General features: G+C 39.2%; 1 protein-coding gene across 3 annotated transcripts in view; it reads left to right on the top strand.

Annotated features, from left to right (window-relative positions):
* Nucleotides 1-17026, top strand: part of SPON1 (spondin 1) — a 301120-nt gene that overhangs the window by 77229 nt on the left and 206865 nt on the right. For all 3 annotated transcript variants that reach the window (XM_032240836.1, XM_032240837.1, XM_032240835.1), the window contains exon 3: nucleotides 5656-5789. In XM_032240836.1, the coding sequence (XP_032096727.1) occupies nucleotides 5656-5789 (134 nt within the window). The remainder of the gene's footprint in view (nucleotides 1-5655; nucleotides 5790-17026) is intronic.

The following is a 17026-nucleotide window of genomic DNA, read 5'->3' on the forward strand; positions in this document are numbered from 1 at the left end:
ACTAGGAGGGGCTGTAGCATAGGGGAAATAGAATGGACATTACAGCCAAGTAGGTCCGACCTCAAGCCCAGCTCTGCCATTCTGGGACTTTGGACAGGTTGTTGAACCCATCTGCATCACAGTAGTTTCCTAAAGGGTGGGTTTAATCATGCTTATTTTTCAGTGTTCAAGGGAGTGGAAATAATATATGTAAAGTTCTTCATCAAGAGAAGGTGCTCAAAAATGCTAACTATTATTATTATCAAGGTTATTAATAGCCATCTAGGGAAACAAAGTCCAAATTCAGAAGGAAGTCTAGGGAATTATCTAATTAAAGGAGCTGAGACACATATTGTAGCCAAGTCATACAGCCAGGAACCTCACATCCAAAGGGAGGAGACAAGTACACTTAGTTCCTTTTTTAGTTTGTTTTTAGATAGTGTCTCTCTCCATCACCCAACCTGGAGTGCAGTGGCACAGTCGCAGCTCACTGTAGCCTCAATTTCCTGAGCTTAAGTGATCCTTCTACCTCAGCATCCCAAGTAGCTGAGACCACAAGCATGCACCACTACAGCTGACTAATTTTTAAATTTTTTGTAGAGATGGGGCCTCACTGTGTTGTCCAGGCTGATCTCAAACACCTAAGCTCAAGCAATCCTCCTGCCTTGCCCTACCAAAGTGCTGGGGTTACAGGCATGAGCCACCGTGCCCAGCCTATACTTCATTCTTATAGTACACACCTGTTATGTACCAGGTACCTTCCAAAGTGATGATGAAATAATGACTATTTTAAAAAGGCTTTTGAAATAGAAATTGACCAGGCTTTGGCAGCGGAAGACACATGAACAGTGTAGACAGTATAGGAAGCAAGGAGAGAGATGGCACAATGTGAGGCTAGAGGTAGGGAGGCAGGAATTAGCCCTGTGTAGGATTTCAGTCTTGATTCTGGAAGCAATGAAAAGCTGTTGGACTATTCTGAGGAAGGAGATACTATATTGTAATGTTTGTGTTTTTAAAAGGCCACTGTGGCTTGCAGTTTAGAAAACAAGTTGGAGAAACATGAGAGAGTATAAAAAGACAGTTAAGATGGTTTTACATTAGTTCAGAGAAGAAATGCCGTAGCTTAGTCCAGGGTAATAGCAGGAATGGTGGTAGAAGTTCAGGAGATATTTGGAAGGTAAAATGAACAACATTTAAATATGGAAGATGAAGACAAGGAAGAGCCAAGGGTGACCTCCAGTGTTTCTGACTTGCACAATTGGAGTATGACCAGGTTAGATGGAAGTTGGTTAATGGTTAGGTTAGTTGTTAACAGGGTAGATTTGAGGTGTTTCTGCTACATCTGAAGGTAATGCAAGTAAAAGAAAGTTGGAGATATATGCCTGGAACTCAGAGAAGCAGCCAACACTAGAAATATAAACATGTGAATCATCTATACAGAGGTAGTAATTAAAGCCATGAGTTGAATGAGATCACCTACAGAGAAAGAATCAAGTCAGAACAGGGGAGCGTTTAGGACTGAGCCTTGAGCAATTTCAAATTTAAAGGCTGGTAGTGGAAGATGAGAAGCCAAAGAAAATCGAGAGAGAGTGAATGGGGGAAGTTGGGGGAGGGCACCAAGAAGGAGCTGTGGCACAGAAGGCAAGGGAGGAGAGTATGGAGAAGAAGGACTACACAGGATCCATTAGATTAAGCATTGCAGAAGCTTAGCTAGAGTTATTTTGGGAGTGCCCCGTGGCCTGAAAATACACAGAATTAGGTTGAGGAATAAGTGGGAGGTGAAGTGAAGACAGTAAGTATAGCTACCTTATTCAAGTAATTTGGTTGTGATAAAGAGAAGAGAGATAAGACCATAACTAGAGGGGGATGAAGGGGTAAGTTAGGTCTCAGTTTTTTAATGGGAGAGATTTGAATGTGCTTAAAAGGCAAATGGGAGCAACTCAGTTGGAGCAAAAGGTGAATCTGGAGAAGAGTCAGGAGATAGTTGTTAGAGTTAGGAAGCAGGGATGGGACCTAGACAGTGAAAAAAATTAGTGAAAAAATAGTCTAATGGAGCAATGGAATGTAATAAAAAGCCCAGAAATAGACCCATACAAATATAGTCAGCTGATCTTTGACAAAGGAGCAAAGGCAATATAATAGAGCAAAGATAGTCTTTTCAACAAATGGTGCTGGAACAACTGTATATCCACATGTAGAAAAAAAAGAATCTAGACACAGACCTTATACTCTTAACAAAAATTAACTCAAAATGGATTATAGACCTAAGTGTAAAATGCAGAACGAAAAACTCCTAGAAGACAACACAGAAGAAAAGAGATGGCATTGGATGTGGCATTGATTTTTTTAATACAACACCAAAAGCATTATCTATGAAAAAAATAATTGATAAGTTGGACTTCATTAAAATTTAAAACTTTTGCTCTATGAAAGACACTGTCAAGAGAATGAGAAGACAAGACCCAGATTTGAAGAAAATATTTGCAAAAGACATATCTGATGAAGAATTGCTATCCAAAATATGCAAAAACACTTAAAACTCAACATTAAGGGCTGGGCACAGTGGACCATGCCTGTAATCCCAGCACTTTGGGAGGCCAAGGCACGTGGATCACTTGAGGTCAGGAGTTCGAGACCAGCCTGGCCAACACGGTGAAACCCCATCTCTACTAAAAATACAAAAATTAGCCAGGTGTAGTGGCACACACCTGTAACTCCAACTACTTAGGAGTCTGAGGCAGGAGAATCACTTGAACCCAGGAGGTGGAGGTTGCAGTGAGCCAAGATTGTTCCACTGAACTAACTACGGCTTGGGCAATAGAGTGAGACTCCATCTGAAAAAAAAACAACAGCAACAACAACAAAAAAAAAACCTCAACATTAAGAAAGTAAACAACCCAAATAAAAAAATGGGTAAAAGACCCAAACAGAAACCTCACCAAAGAAAATATACAGATGGCAAGTAAACATATGAAAATATGTTCAACATCATACCTCATTAGAGTGTTGCAAATTAAAACAATAATGAGATATCCCTATACATATATTAGAATGGCCAAAATCCAACACACTGACAACACCAAATCCTTTGGAGGATGTGGAACAACAGGAACTCTCACTGTTGCTGGTGGAAATGCAAAATGGTACAGCTACTTTGAAAGACAGTTTGGCATTTTTTTTTATAACTCTAAATGTACTATTACCATATGATCCAGTAATTGAGCTCCTTGTTATTTACCCAAGTGAACTAAAAAAAATTTTATGTCCACACAAAAACCTGCACATGGATGTTTATAGCAGCTTTATTCATAATTGCCAAAACTCAAAACTAACCAAGATATTCTTCTGTAGGTGAGTGGATAAACTGTGATGCTTTCAGACAATTGGATATTATTCAGTGCTAAAAAAGAAATGAGCTGTTAAGTCATGAAAATACATAGAGGAAACTTAAATGCATATTACTAAGGGAAAGAAGCCAATCTGGAAAAGCTGCATACTATATGATTGCAATTCTGTGACATTCAGGAAAAGGTAAAACTATGGAGATAGAAAAGATTAGTGGTTGCCAGGATGTTGATAGTGAGGGAGACTGTGTGTGTGTGTATGTAGGGGTATAGGGACAAGAAATATATGGGATTGCTATACTTTCTACTCAATTTTGCTGTGAATCTAAAACTGCTCTAAAAAAAATAAAATGTATTAGTTTTTTTAAAAAATGAAGTTGGATCCCTAATCTATCATATTAAAAAATAACTCCAAATGGATTGAAGACCTAAATGTAAAAGGTAAAATTATAAAGCTAATGGAAGAAAATATTGGAGAATACCTATATGATCTCAGTTTCTTTAGGCAAGATCATAAAAGTGCAAGCCATTGGAGATAAGTTGATGAATTTGACTAGAAAAAAGTTATTTCTGTTAAATGAAGAACTGCAAAGGTAAAATTAACCTCTGGGTGACAGAAAGGAAAAGGTATTTGTAAATGATGAGGTATTCATATCTAGAAAATCCCCCAAAACAGCAAGAAAAAGATAATAATATCAACTGACAAAGGTTCTAAGTAGACAATTTGCAGAATGGCAAACCTGAAAAATTTCTGAAGATGGTCAAAATTGCTATCATTAAAATAAGAAGATACTACACTATACGCATCAGATTGGAAACAATTAGAAAGTCCAGTAATAACAGTTACTGGTGAGGATATGGGATAAATTAGGAACACTGGTACATAGCTCTTAGAATAAAATGTATAGCCATTCTGCAATACTCAGTGAAATTAATATGACTATACCCACAACCCAACAACTCAGCAATTCTAAACTCTGGTCCAAGTACAGCAGCATGAGGTTCTTTATTGCATCAGTATTTGTGGAGACAAGGAACTAGAAGTCAGCTAAGTGCCCCTCACTAGAAGAATGTATAAGTGAAATGTGGTTTATTCATACAGTGGAATATTAGGCAACAGTCAGAAACAAATTACATTTACATGTAGTAACACTGACATAGCTTAATAGCATAAAGTTGAATGAAGGAATCATTAAAACACAAAACAATTCTAAATAATACACACACTCAGAATAACATATGTTAAATACTTAGGAGTGAGTGCTAAGTAGAGGAGGAAAAATGGAAGTAGGATAAAGACTATCAAGATAAAAAGTAATAGAAATGATCTTTGCTTTGTCCAGTGCTAAAATTATATGCTAAGCTAAGGAATTTGAGTGACGTCATTCCTTTTGTCTGTTTTCCTAAAAAGAATAGGAACTTTAAAAGTAAAATAAATACAATATAATTTAATAAGATGGTATTTTGAAGATTAATTCAGATAAAGCACTTAGTGCCTAGCACATATTAAACACTCAATGAATGTTATCTATTAATGCTATTAACACTATTCATGATATAGCTACTACCAATCCATTGAAGTTGGCACTTAAAACCAGTTGGATTTAGATTATTTTCCCCAAAAAGATCCTTTCAGGTCTAATATACCATAGGTCTGCAAGAGGAATAGGCAAGTATCACAGAAGGCCCAGAAGTAAGCAGGCAGGAAAAGAGCTGGAACATCCTTGGAGAATGGGAAAGGCTACCATCTTGATGTAGCATCATAGGAAACTGTGATGGTTAATTTGGGAGAATACTGATTAGTAAATATAATGCACTGATTAAGGAAGTAGGAACTGCACTAGTAAAAAGTGCTATGGAGCCGGAAGACTTTATATACTTTGCTATGCTTCCTCTTAAAGGGTGTTTTCTTTTAACATTTAAAATTTTAAGTTCTAAAATTATAACTGAGTTACAAAGTTTGGTTACATAGTGTTTGATTTGAATTACCCTACCCCCAACTTCTTCCTTACCCAAAGTGGGACACAGGTTGTTCTATTGAAATAAGCAAGATCATCACCTAGTGGTTAATTCCTCAAAGTACTGACACAAGATTTGGTCCCAGAGAGCAAAGATGTGCCCAATCCTTGTCCTCATACAATGTTAATTCATTCAACAAGCCTTGAGTGGGACTTTATGCCAGGTACTATTCTGGTGCCTGGGGATACAGAGTTGCTAACACAAAATGACAAGTTTAAAAATAAAATTAAGGAAGTACCAACTTAGAAGCCTAAGTGCCCTCTCAAAGTGATGTTGCATTTTCATATATTTATTTCCCACTGGTTTTCCGTAGATCATAGATGAAGAAGAAACACAGTTTATGAGCAATTGCCCTGTTGCAGTCACTGAAAGCACTCCACGGAGGAGGACGCGGATCCAGGTGTTTTGGATAGCGCCACCAGCAGGAACAGGCTGTGTGATTCTGAAGTAAGTAAACATGGAATCCTTCCCTGCAGTTTATCAAAGACTGTGGTGTGATTGCAGGGGAAAAAAAAAAGTTCTTTACTGAGCATCAGAAAGTTGTGTTATCTCTCTGCCCTCCCTTATCTAAATTCTCAATAGCACCATAGACTGTCATTGGTGAAGTGCTCCCTAAAGATTCATTTGCTGAAATCTCTGTTTTCATCAAATAGGATGTTTCTCCTGGCTACCCTGTCTTGTTAGAGATAATTATACTAGTGTTGGTTAAGAAAAATTACAAACCAGGTGAAGATAATCTTTGACTTTTTCCATCTGGAATTTAACACTTTTTCTTTTCTCAGAACATACAACACCTAGAATCTTTAAACTGTGCCTGGGCTGCCCTGAGACCCACAATGTGACCTCCATTAGCCCCGAGCTCTGCTTTATGATCCTATCTTCTTCCTTCCCCATCAAAATGGCCCTCTGGTGCCACTTCCTATCTGGCCTCCTGATCCTCCTTTCAGTGAGTTATAATAGGTGATAAAAGGTATTAACCAGCTAAAACGGTTTTCCTCTGAAAGGTGGTATTGTCTCAAACCTGTATCTCCAAACTCATGTGCCACAGAATGATGGTTTGGGAAATGTAACAGATGGGTAGGAAAAGCAATTTCTGTGGTCACGTTTGCAAAATACTATGTACTATATACCCTTCTTGCAGATTCACAACACTAGCATAATGAAGGTTTTGCAAAGTCCTGGCAAAAAAAAAAAAAAAAAAAAATCTGTTTAATTTGGTTTCACCCAGTATTTTTCAAACTTGTTTGATTGTAAAGTTCCTTTTTTTTTTAATGGTGACATCTATTAACATTTGCCAGTTTGGTGAAACACAGCCATAATTTAAGTAGTTTTGAAGTCCTATATGGAATGGTGCTGAGAATGTTAGGATTTCATACTGGAGAATTAGTCATGGGTAGATGGGCAGGGCTCCAATCCTAGCATCCAAGAAGTCCATTTGTTTTTTTTTGTTTTTTTTTTGATGGAAGTAGGCACTGAGACCTCCCCAACAGTCTTTTTCTTCTTTAAATCCTTGAAAATCTTATTTATGTATTTGATTCATTTGTCAAATATAGTCATTTTTGACAGACTTACAACTGTAGTTAACTCCAGCCCACCCCTGAGGAGATGCTGATAAGAAAGCCCACCTAGGCCTTGCAGTCCCTGCAGTTCCTAGATTTCCACTGTGCCTGGCTTATGGAAAAAGCCCCAAAGAGACTCTGAAGCATCTGTCCATTGTCCAGACTCAGCCCTGTCATTGTTTGGCCTCCCTTTGCTGCCATCTGTCTGGACATTATTTTTTTCTTTCTTAGTTGAATGCAAGCTGAGCATCCTTTCTCTGGTTCCTTGAGCAGTTTGGCTCTTGACATTAATCTACAGTGGTCATTTAAAAAAATATATCAGTAGAATTTTGAAACATGAAATCATATCTTTAAATGTCAGTGTATAACATGTCTATAGTATCTAGTTAAAATGTGGGAGAAGGCCCTGTGGAAATGAACAAAGACCCCTGAAATGAGAACACAGGCTGTACGTTCAGAGCCTGCTGTATAACAAGGGAGTCAGCTGCCATTACTAGCATTTGGCAGAATCTGAAAGGCAGTGAGAGGACTGGGAAAGCCTTCTAGTGAAAACAAGAGAAGACTGATTGGAGGTTCGTTGGCATGGAGAAAGCTGGAGGCAGGCTAACTACAAGTGGCGCTTCTTATGCGATTGGTTTGGAGGGCATATTTGGCTTTCTGTGGTTAATTCTGAGTTGAAAGTGGAGGAGTTGGTGATGGCAAAAAATAGAGCAGTTGACAGGTCCTGGACAAGTCCTGATATTCTTTATCGGTTGCTGGAGCCCAGAGACGGGGGGTCAGATTACTATGGTCATTGTGATAAATAGCCTTGCTGTTTTCTGTTACTTAGCCCAGAGACTGGGTTCCCTGCTTGCCCCTTGGTGCCCATCCCACTACCCATGACAGCCCAATGGCTCCACAGAGCCTGGAGCGCTAAAGAAGTTGGGTTGAAAATGTCAGATCTTTGTGAAGAGTCTTCCTGCTCCAAAAGCTCTTGTCCCTCTGGCCAGATCTCTGGTTTTCTTTGATTTATTGTTCTTACAACCCAGAAGCATTTGATCTTTTTGGTGGAAGCCAGAAAGCCATCTCTTGTTTACCCATTAACAATTGACATACATGTACATAGTTTATCCATTAGCAATGAACATGTGTGCCTTCTTCATTTACTCATTCTTGCAACAAATGCAACGGAGCTTTTGTTAGCCCAGGCATCCACGATATATATGATGAAGGCATGTTTTCTTAAAAAATTTATTTATTATACTTTAAGTTCTGGGGTACGTGTGCAGATTGTGCAGGTTTGTAACATAGGTATACATGTGCCATGGTGGTGGTTTGCTGCCCCGTCATCTACATTAGGTTTTTCTCCCAGTGCTATGCCCTTCCAATCCCCCACCCTCCAGGCCCCACTGTGTGATGTTGCCCTCCCTGTGTCTGTGTGTTCTCATTGTGCAACACCCACTTATGAGTGAGAACATGCGGTGTTTGGTTTTCTGTTCTTGTGTCAGTTTGCTGAGAATGCTGGTTTCCAGTTTCATCAATGTCCCTGCAAAGGACATGAACTCATCCTTTTTTATGGCTGCATAGTAATTCATGGTGTATATGTGCCACATTTTCTTTACCCAGTCTAGGCATGTTCTTAACCCTGGAGGTTCTTACAAGTCAAAATAAGGGAGAGAGAAAAAGTCAACTAATGTTTTCTGTAGTACCAAGAACTCAATGCACATCTAGCAGACTTTGTCTAATTTGATCTTCACAGAAAACTGCTCCCATTTTACAGAGGAGGATACAGGCCCTGGGGAAATTAGGCAAGTTTTTTAAAGTCATGCATCCTTTTAACATAAAAGTCCATGTTCTGCCTTTCTTGTATTTATTTTTTCTCTGAAGGAATCATATATAAGCTACAACTATTTATTTTTAAAAAGAGTAATTTTATGGGTAAGACATAAATACATTCACATTGTAAATTTCAAACAATATAGAAAGTAGTGAAATACATAAAAATACAGAATAAAGAAAAAGTTAAAAATCCATGGCATCTTGGCTGGGTGCAGTGGCTCATGCCTACAATCCCAGCACTTTGGGAGGCTGAGGCAAGCGGATCACTTGAGGCCAGGAGTTTGAAACCAGCCTGGCCAACATGGCAAAACCCTGTCTCTACTAAAAATACAAAAAAAAATTAGCCAGGCATGGTGGTGGGCCCTTGTAATCCCAGTACTTGGGAGGCTGAGGCAGGAGAATTGCTTGAACCTGGGAGGTGGAGGTTGCAGTGAGCCGAGATGGCTGGGTGTGGTGGTACACATATGTAGTCCCAGCTACTCCGGAGGCTGAGGCAGGAGAATAATTTCAATCTGAGAGGCATCAGTTGCAATGAGCTGAGATTGTGCCACTGTATTCCAGCCTGGGTGACAGAGTGAGACCCTGTCTCAAATACATACATACATACATACATGCAATCCATGGCATCTCTCTCAACAAATTCCAGTTTTCTACATAAAGGCAACAATAGATATTAATTTGGTTTGTATATTTTAGACTTACCTCTGCTTTTACATTCATGAAGGTAATCGTAAAAGTACAGTTTCATTCCTGTGGGAGTGTAAAGTTACACAAATGGTATAGTATATGTAGTGTCCTGAACTTGAATGGTTTTTCGCAAAATAAAATGTATTAGAGATATGTCTAGATTAGTAAATACAAAGCTACCTCTTTTTGTTTTTTAACTGTTGCAGATCTATGGTATGGATGTTAATTATTCCACAGTGAATGGACATTTAGATTGTTTTCAGTGGTTTTACTATGATAAATAATGTTATGATGAATATCCTGATACTTGCCTATTTGAGCAAATTTGCAAGTTTTTAATCCATGGTAGATACCAAGAAATGGGATGATAAGGGATGCACCTTTATAATTTTAACAGATGCTGCCAGGTTTTTCTCCAAAAAGCTTGCCAACTTAAACACTCTCCCTGACTGTGAACAAGAGAGCCTAAATCTTTACTTGCTCAACAGCCCTTGGTATTATCAGTCTTTAAGATTCATAAAGATTGTGTGAAAGGTCCATTCATATTCTTGTCCAGTTTTCTAATAATATGTCTTTTAAAAATTGATTTATATGGCTGGGTGTGATGGCTCATGCCTGTAATCAGCACTTTGGGAGGCCGAGGTGGGTGGATTACCTGAAGTCAGCAGTTAGAGACCAGCCTGGCTAACATGGTGAAATCCTGACTCTACTAAAAATACAAAAATTAGCCAGGCATGGTGGCAGTGCCTGTAATCCCAGCTATTCAGGAGGCTGAGGCAGGAGAATTGCTTGAACCCAGGACGTGGAGGTTGCAGTGAGCCAAGATCGTGCCACTGCCATTCAGCCTGGGTGACAGAGTGACACTCCATCTCAAAAATAAAAATTGAATTATGTATTTAATTTTGTTTTAATATATAAATATTATATTTAAAATATAGCTTATAAAATGTTTTTATAAATATATGTAAATATATCTTATATATTTACATACATATAATTAATTTGATTTATTTAGAACATATTTATGTTAAAAATTAATCTTTATATAGTTCAAAAATATTTCTCTCTACCTTTCTTTTAACTTTACTTATGGGTGGCTAATCAGCCAAAAGTTTGAAATTTTTATGCAATCAAATGTATCCGTTGTTTCCCTTATGAATTTTGATTTTATGTCTCGTTCAAAAATAATTTTCCTACTCCCAAGACTAGAAATATATTCCCATATTTCATAGATTTTTAAATAATTGTGGGTCTTTAACCTTCCTGGAATTTAATGTTATGAATGATATGATATTAGTAAACCACCACAGAAAATAGATGGCATGCTCAAAATGAGGTGCCAGAGGAAAGTTTAATAGTGGTCTATTTACAGTGGTGGGGGCAAAATGACAGTGAAGGAGGCCTATACAACCCAGGCCTGAAGAAAAAGTCATCGAGGATGGAGTAGAGAGGCCTACCCCTTGACAGGATTTAAGACCTTCGGTTAAGGGAAGCAGCTAGTCTCAGGTACGCCAACCCTATTCCCTTTCTCTAATTCCATGTGGGCTCTCTCTTTGGTGTGGTTCCAACTATGAGAACAATAGAGCCCATGGATACAGTTTTTACTGAGTATTCTGTCTTTAACTAGGGGTCAGAAGAGTAGAGCAGGTATCTAGAGAAACAAATAAAAGACGTGTTCCAGCTATGAGAACAATAGAGCCCATGGATACAGTTTTTACTGAGTATTCTCAGTCTTTAACTAGGGGTCAGAAGAGTAGAGCAGGTATCTAGAGAAACAAACAAAAGACGTGTTCCAGCTATGAGAACAATAGAGCCCATGGATACAGTTTTTACTGAGTATTCTCAGTCTTTAACTAGGGGTCAGAAGAGTAGAGCAGGTATCTAGAGAAACAAATAAAAGACGTCTACCACAGATGGGAAATTGAAATCTACCTGTTTTTCCCCAAATGGGTATTTAGTTGTCCCACATCCATTTATCAAATAGTTTATTTTTTTCTTGATGGGCTGAGATGCTACTTCATTAAATGCAAATTTTTTATACAGGTCTGGTCTGTTCTGTTGATCTTTTTATGTATTCTTCCATGAAACCCATACCATTTCATAGAATAAAATGGTTTGAAATGGTTATGTTTTAATAGCAAGTCATCACTCGTTAAACTTCTAGTTCAAAATGTTCATGGTCATTCAAGCAGATTTCCAATTCCTGACAAATTGTATAAGAAGTTTGTTGTGTTTGATAAAAAATCATTTTGGGATTTTGAATGGCTTTGCACTGAGTTAACAGTTTCCCAGAATACATAAGATGCATTCCCAGTCAAAAACATGAAATATTCCTTATTTATTCAGGTCTTTTATAGTCTTCCTAAAATTTTGTAATTTTTCCTCATTTAGATTACACATTCTTGAGAGGCTTTTTCTCCACATAGGTAATTTATAGTCTTATTGCTTTTGTGAATGGGATTTTTGTCTTGTTGTGCTTTCTAATCATTGATTGCTTGTGTTTAGAAAATCTGTCGATTTTTGTACCTAAGTTTGAATTTGGACACTGCTGAACTCTCTTGGTAGTTCTAACAGCTTATTCTTTCATTATTTTGGGACTGTTGATGTAAATGATCATGTCTCAAAATAATGAACATACACACACACACATACCCCTTTTGTTTCCTTTTGATATTTTAGTTTATTATCTAGCATCTCTAGTACAGAATTAGATAGTGGTATTCATGCTTATTCCAGATTTTAATGGGAACACTATTATATTTTACTTTTAAGTATAATATTCAGTATTACAGGTTTCAAATCTATGCCTTTAATCAAGTTGAAGACCCTCTATTTATCTAAGAAAGTTCTTTTCTTTTTCATGTTGAAAGTGCTGTTTGGGAAACTAACCAATCGATATTTCATGCGCACCTACCAGGCACCCACAGCATATCAGGCATTGGGAAAGATTCAGGATGTAAACAATGATCCTGACTTTCAAAACACTTTCAGCCTAATTATGAAATAAATCAAAATATCTATGCAAAAGTTGGCAAACCCAAGACAGATATTAATGGGGAACAAATTAAACATGGTAAGAGTTCAGAGAGAAGATGAGTGAGGAATGGAAAAATCAGAGCCCCTTGGAAAGGTTAGCAGTTACATCTTGAAAGCAGTGGTAGGATTTGGCTAAAAGGATAGAAGGGAAAAGGTTATTCCAGATAAAAGAAGTGGATAAAGTGAAAACTGAAGTGAGAGCAAACATGGCACCCCTGGAAGACAGTAGACAGACTTTTCAAGATTAAGAAGCCTTTGGGGGCCAAAATCCATTGCTAAATCATAGAATCCCTCCAATGTCAAGAGATTGAACTTGATTCTAGAGGAGTTGAGGGAGCCATTAGTAGTTATTAAACAGTGAACTGACACACTGGGAGGAATGTTGGTTAAAAACTTAGTAAGGATGGGCTGGGTGTGGTGACTCATGCCTGTAATCCCAACATTTTAGGACCCCAAGTTGGGCGGATCACCTGAGGTTAGGAGTTCAAGACCAGCCTGGCCAACACGGTGAAACTCCGTATCAACTACAAATACAAAATTAGCCAGGTATGGTGGTGCATGCCTGTACTCCCAGCTACTTGGGAGGCTAAGGCAGGAGAATTGCTTGAAGCTGGGAGGTGAAGGTTGCAGTGAGCGGAGATCCTGCCGTTGCACTCCAGCCTAGGCAACAAGAGCAAAACTCTGTCTCAAAACAAACAAGTTAGTAAGGATGCTTAAATCTGGCAGCAAAGTACAGGACAGATAAAAAGGGGATACCAACTGTACTGCAGAGCCCTCACTTGTAAAAAGGAGCATCTGTGTTGTGGTGTTTGAGCAATATTCCTGGGAGAAGGCAGCCTAGTAGATAAGCTGCAGAGACTGATGAATGTCTGTAGATGACAGCTCTGAAGCCCACGCGGCTGGTTGTGTTCCTTTGCCCAGGAGTGCTGGGAAGGAAAAAACATAGCAATTATGACTTTCCTTTTGGCACAAACCTGACACCATTTCCATTTTCCATTTGAATGCAAAGCTTTGAACATTTCTAAATTACAGACTTTCCAGACAGCCCTCCTTATAGCCTTCTCCCTACAAATGAGTGACCTGGCACTTAAAGTTTCCCTGGCATGCTACAATGCTGCAAGAACGCTACAAACCATCATAGCCAAGTAGCAACTGATTTAAAAAAAGTACCCATGAGTAGAATAAGTGTTTACAGACCCCACCAGAAGGAAGTTCTGTACCCTTGAGTCTGACAGAAGTTTTATCTCCTGAAGTGATCCTCTGTTTCCATGGATTTGTTATCTTTGGGTAGATTTCGAACACCTACTTGTCCCTTCCTGGAAGGGTCTGAGATGTAAGTCATCCTTCTCCTAAGAAGACATTCATTTGGTGAACCATCAGGAAATTCACTCTTAGGAAACAGTGGTTTGTAAAAGGCAGTCGTAAGAGCCAAGAGCGAGGCACTGTTCTAGGTGCAGTACAAATACTTATTTCATCCTCATAGCAACCCTGTAAAGTAGATATTAAGGAGGAAGCTGAGGTACAGAGATGTTCAGTAATGTGCCAAGGTCACAGAATAAACGACAAAGTTGGGATTCAAACAGAAGCATCTGGACTCCTGAGTCTGTGATCTTCATGCTGTCCTCTGCCATCTCAGTCTGGTGCTGCAGGGTCAGGTTGAACTCTGACTTCTTCTCTCCTTCCGGCATCATTAGAGCCAGATCTTGGCTCTTTTTTTATCACTTGCTCTATATTCATTGCCTTATTCGCAGACACTTCTTGCTGTACTCTTGCAGAAACCTCCTAACTGATCGCTCCAGTTCCTTACCCTCTGATCCTCCTCACACTGGTATTAGACTTGCTGCCCTTAGGCCCAGCTGAGTCACACCACTTACCTAACACTTGAACAGGGCTCTGCATCAACTTCAGATAAAGTTCAAATCCTGATCAGAGCATATAAGTGTGCCTGTGACCTTCACCAGGTCTCTCACCAGCCTTCCACTGCATGTCTCCCTGAACTCTGATTCCTTGCCATCCTTTCTTGTCTGCTCATTCCCTTGGTAGCACTTATTGAACACCTCCTGTGTGCAGGCACGAAGGACACAGAGGCTGCCTTTGAGGTTGGCACAGTCTAGGGAAAATCATGAACATACAAATCTGGTCCACAGCCCTTCATCCACAAACTATAATTCAGAAAGCTCTAAAATTCAAAAGATTTTTCATGACTCATTTAGAGCCAAAACCTGCCCTAAACTGCCTCAAAGTTATGTATGGTCTTTTTGTGTAAATATTAATGTGTTTGATTGTGAAATGCTGTCCCAGACCCTGATGGGGGCATTATAAAGTACATGGAATGTATACTATATTATTCAAAATATTCTTAATTTCAAAATGTATTTGGCCTCAGGTCTATCAGAAAAAGGACCTTGGCCCTGTTGATGCAATCCTAGGTGGGAAATTCAGTCATGGAAGCAACACTCAGGGTGCTTAGGAAACCCTTTGGCAGAACTGGGTTTAGACATTTACATGTTTCATGTAAATGTTAAAAAAAAAAAAAAGCAATTCATATCTTGCTAGTGAAATAACCTATTCCCAGCTGCAGCTGCTACAAGGTATGAGAACTCTTTCAGTGTTTCTCACCACCAAAGAATAAAGTCAAAATTCCTTAGCATGGTGTCCAAACCTCTATATCATGTTTTTAGCCACCTTTACAACCTTATTTGTAGGCTCTCCTCTCCCATTCAGGACTCTGAGCTTCATGAAGGAATAGATCAGTTTCACTCTTCTTTGAGGTCATAATGTAGGGGTTGGCAAATTACAGTCCATGGGCCAAACCTGGTCCACTGACTATTTTTGTAAATAAAGTTTATTGGTTTTTGTTGTTGTTGTTGTTGTTGTTTTCGAGCACAGTCACATTGATTCATTTATGTATTTAGAGCCCTTTTGAGCTCCAGCAGCAGAACTTAAAAGTTGCAATGGAAACCATATGGCCTGCAAAACCTAAAATATTTATCTGGCCCTTTATAGAAAAACTGTACTGGCTCCTCTTATAATGCACACCCCAGTGTCAGAAACTCCATAATTATTGATTCCTGTCCTAGGTTCTTCTAAAAGCCCAGCTGATGGGGAGAGATAGCAGGGGGAGAAATGCCAGATGTAGGTGATGGGGAGGAAGGCAGCAAATCACACTGCCACGTGTGTTCCTATGCAACAATTTTGCATGTTCTTCACATGTACTCCAAAACCTAAAATGCAATAAAATAAATAAATGGGGGAAAAAAAAAAAGCCCAGCTGAGACCAAAGCTTATAAAGCAGGTAGTTTATTTGGGAAATGATCCCAGGGAGCAAGAGTGAAGGGTGGGGTGGTGATTTGGTCAAGTGTTATTGACTTGGCCACCACTGCAGGCCTCTGGTGCTTGATCCCATTTGGGGCCTTTAGAGAAGGCTTACAACATGTGTGTCAGAACAGTGTCAGAACAGTGTGCCCAGGGTAAACCAGGGAAGCCACTATCCATTGGCCTCCATCCTTCATTGATCAAGGGTGGTCCCACAAGCATTAACTCCCCTCTACTTCTGAGATGCATACATGTGAGTATTCTTAAGATTCTGAACACTTGCTGCAGCATCAGAGAAGTTCTGGGGCAGGAATCAAGAGGTACATCATGCATATGCATCATCCCATTACAGAGGGGCAGAGATGGTCAAAGTCTATACAGGGTTGGTTACTGCAACAGTGGCTGGAGTCAGAGTTGTGCTGAGAGAATGGGAAGAGGTGCATAGAAGTTGCCACCCCAGAAGCTATATGTTGAAGTTCAATCCCCAGTGTGATGATATTAGGAGGTGGGACCTTTGGGCTATAACTACATCAAGAGGGTGAAGCCCTCAAAAATGTGATTAGTGCCCTTATAAAAAGACACTTAGGGACAGATGTGGTGGCTCATACCTGTAGTCCCAACACTTTGAGAAGCCAAGGTGAGAGGGTTGTTTGAGTCCAGTAGTTCAAGACCAGCCTGGGAAATATAGTGAGACCTTGTCTCTACAAAACATAAACAAAATTAGCCTGATATGCTGGCAAGAGCCTATAGTCCCAACTACTCAGGAGGCCGTGAAGAGGGCCTTTATAGGACACCAAATATGCTGGCACCTTGATCTTAGACTTCCAGCCCCCAGGACTGTGAGAAATAAATTCTGTTGTTTATAAGCTACCCAGTTTATGATATTGTATTTTATTATAACAGCCTGAACAGACTAAGACAGTGCCCAATACATTAATTAATCAAATAATAGTATAAGTAGCTTATATTTATTGCCAAGCACTATGCTAAATGCACTGCATGTCTTATGTATGTATGTCTTATCTTACATAATTCTTATAAAAGCCCTATGGAGTTTTCAACTATATTATTCCCATTTGTTCATAAGAAAACTGAGATTTAGACAGTTTATACTTGGGGCAATAAAGCAGTAAAATAATGGAGCCTGGGACTTCAACTCACTTCCGCCCGACTCCAAAGCTCTCTTGTTAACTAATCATCACTATGCTGCACTGACTGAGCTTGACTCCCCTCCCCGCCGCTCTTGCCCACCTTCTGCCTCAGTAGGTC

This window comes from Sapajus apella, unplaced genomic scaffold, assembly GCF_009761245.1.
Source record: "Sapajus apella isolate SASKATOON/1434 unplaced genomic scaffold, GSC_monkey_1.0 scaffold47, whole genome shotgun sequence".
Taxonomy (NCBI): Eukaryota; Metazoa; Chordata; class Mammalia; order Primates; family Cebidae; genus Sapajus; species Sapajus apella.